The sequence below is a fragment of the Paramacrobiotus metropolitanus genome, unplaced genomic scaffold (genome assembly GCF_019649055.1).
Source record: "Paramacrobiotus metropolitanus isolate TYO unplaced genomic scaffold, Prichtersi_v1.0 Parri_scaffold0000006, whole genome shotgun sequence".
Lineage (NCBI taxonomy): Eukaryota > Metazoa > Tardigrada > Eutardigrada > Parachela > Macrobiotidae > Paramacrobiotus > Paramacrobiotus metropolitanus.
Window position 1 is genome coordinate 2,591,760 of NW_026570226.1, and position 911 is coordinate 2,592,670.

Consider the following 911-nt stretch of genomic DNA (forward strand, 5'->3'; position numbering starts at 1 on the left):
CTTGCGTTTGATACCTCCTACCTTCCAGACATCAAACGCTTTAACATTTGTTCGTTAACTAGGCTCAGCTAATAATTCCCATTCAGCATTTCCGTGTGGGCAGGAAACTAAAGATTCCTCCACCGTTTGGTCGTACAGAAGGCTGCATTTCCTCTTGGTAGATCGTTGACCGAAACGCTTCTGCTGGTCGACAATGCATAACGCTCTGGTCAACGTATCTACCAGATGATCTTTACACTGCCACGATGCTTCGTCTCTCCACTGCTGCTTGACGATCTTACCAAAGATTTTATCCAAACAAACACCAACATCCCAAAGGTCACCTCGAAACTCCACAAAACGAATGCCGACTGATTCGTTATACAGCGTAAGGCGTGAGCAAGTAATGTCACTGACCAAAGCAATCAGCTGCAGGATCTTATCGTTCGTTATCAAAAACACTTTTACGATGTCCGACGGAATACAGAGTAAATCCACCGAATGCCCGCTGTAGGCTTCCATGTTGTGCCGCACCAGCCGAACACTCGCAAAATCCCCGTTCAGTACTGACAGAGCCAAACCTGTTGCTGCTCGTCTTGCGGGGCAGTTCGCATGGCGCTCGTTGACCTGACGCAAATCGTCCTCCACGTTGCTGGGCAGCATTAGAATACAGTTGTTAAATTTGCTTAAGCCGGCTAATATTGATTCGAAGTTGGCACGAGTGTCGATGGAACCGCTAATTTTGAGGATTGTTTGACCGATGTTCATTAGGATGTTGGTGTCCAAAATCCCGATGGATGTTGCGGGAGGACCTGGGATGATAAAGCGATTGGAAGATGTTTAAGCAGTTTACAAATCCATGAATACTCTTACAACATTACCTGCATGGGTAGATGGACTTGAGTGTTGCATTCTGCCTGGCAGCAAGAGAG

The 911-nt window shown here is 46.8% G+C and overlaps 1 protein-coding gene across 1 annotated transcript; it reads right to left on the reverse strand.

Annotated features, from left to right (window-relative positions):
• LOC129582062 (uncharacterized) lies at nucleotides 1-911 on the reverse strand. The gene is made up of 2 exons (XM_055473456.1): nucleotides 861-911; nucleotides 1-791 (listed from the first exon to the last, which is right to left on the reverse strand). Exons 1-2 carry the CDS (start codon nucleotides 889-891, stop codon nucleotides 55-57), a joined length of 768 nt encoding a protein of 255 aa, XP_055329431.1. The 5' UTR covers nucleotides 892-911; the 3' UTR covers nucleotides 1-54.

Coding starts and splice junctions, on each gene's coding strand:
- LOC129582062 (XM_055473456.1), bottom strand. CDS start 891: ATGCAACACTCAAGTCCATCTACCCATGCAG. Junction 792..860: donor AAGTCCATCTACCCATGCAG/GTAATGTTGTAA, acceptor TTATCATCCCAG/GTCCTCCCGCAACATCCATC.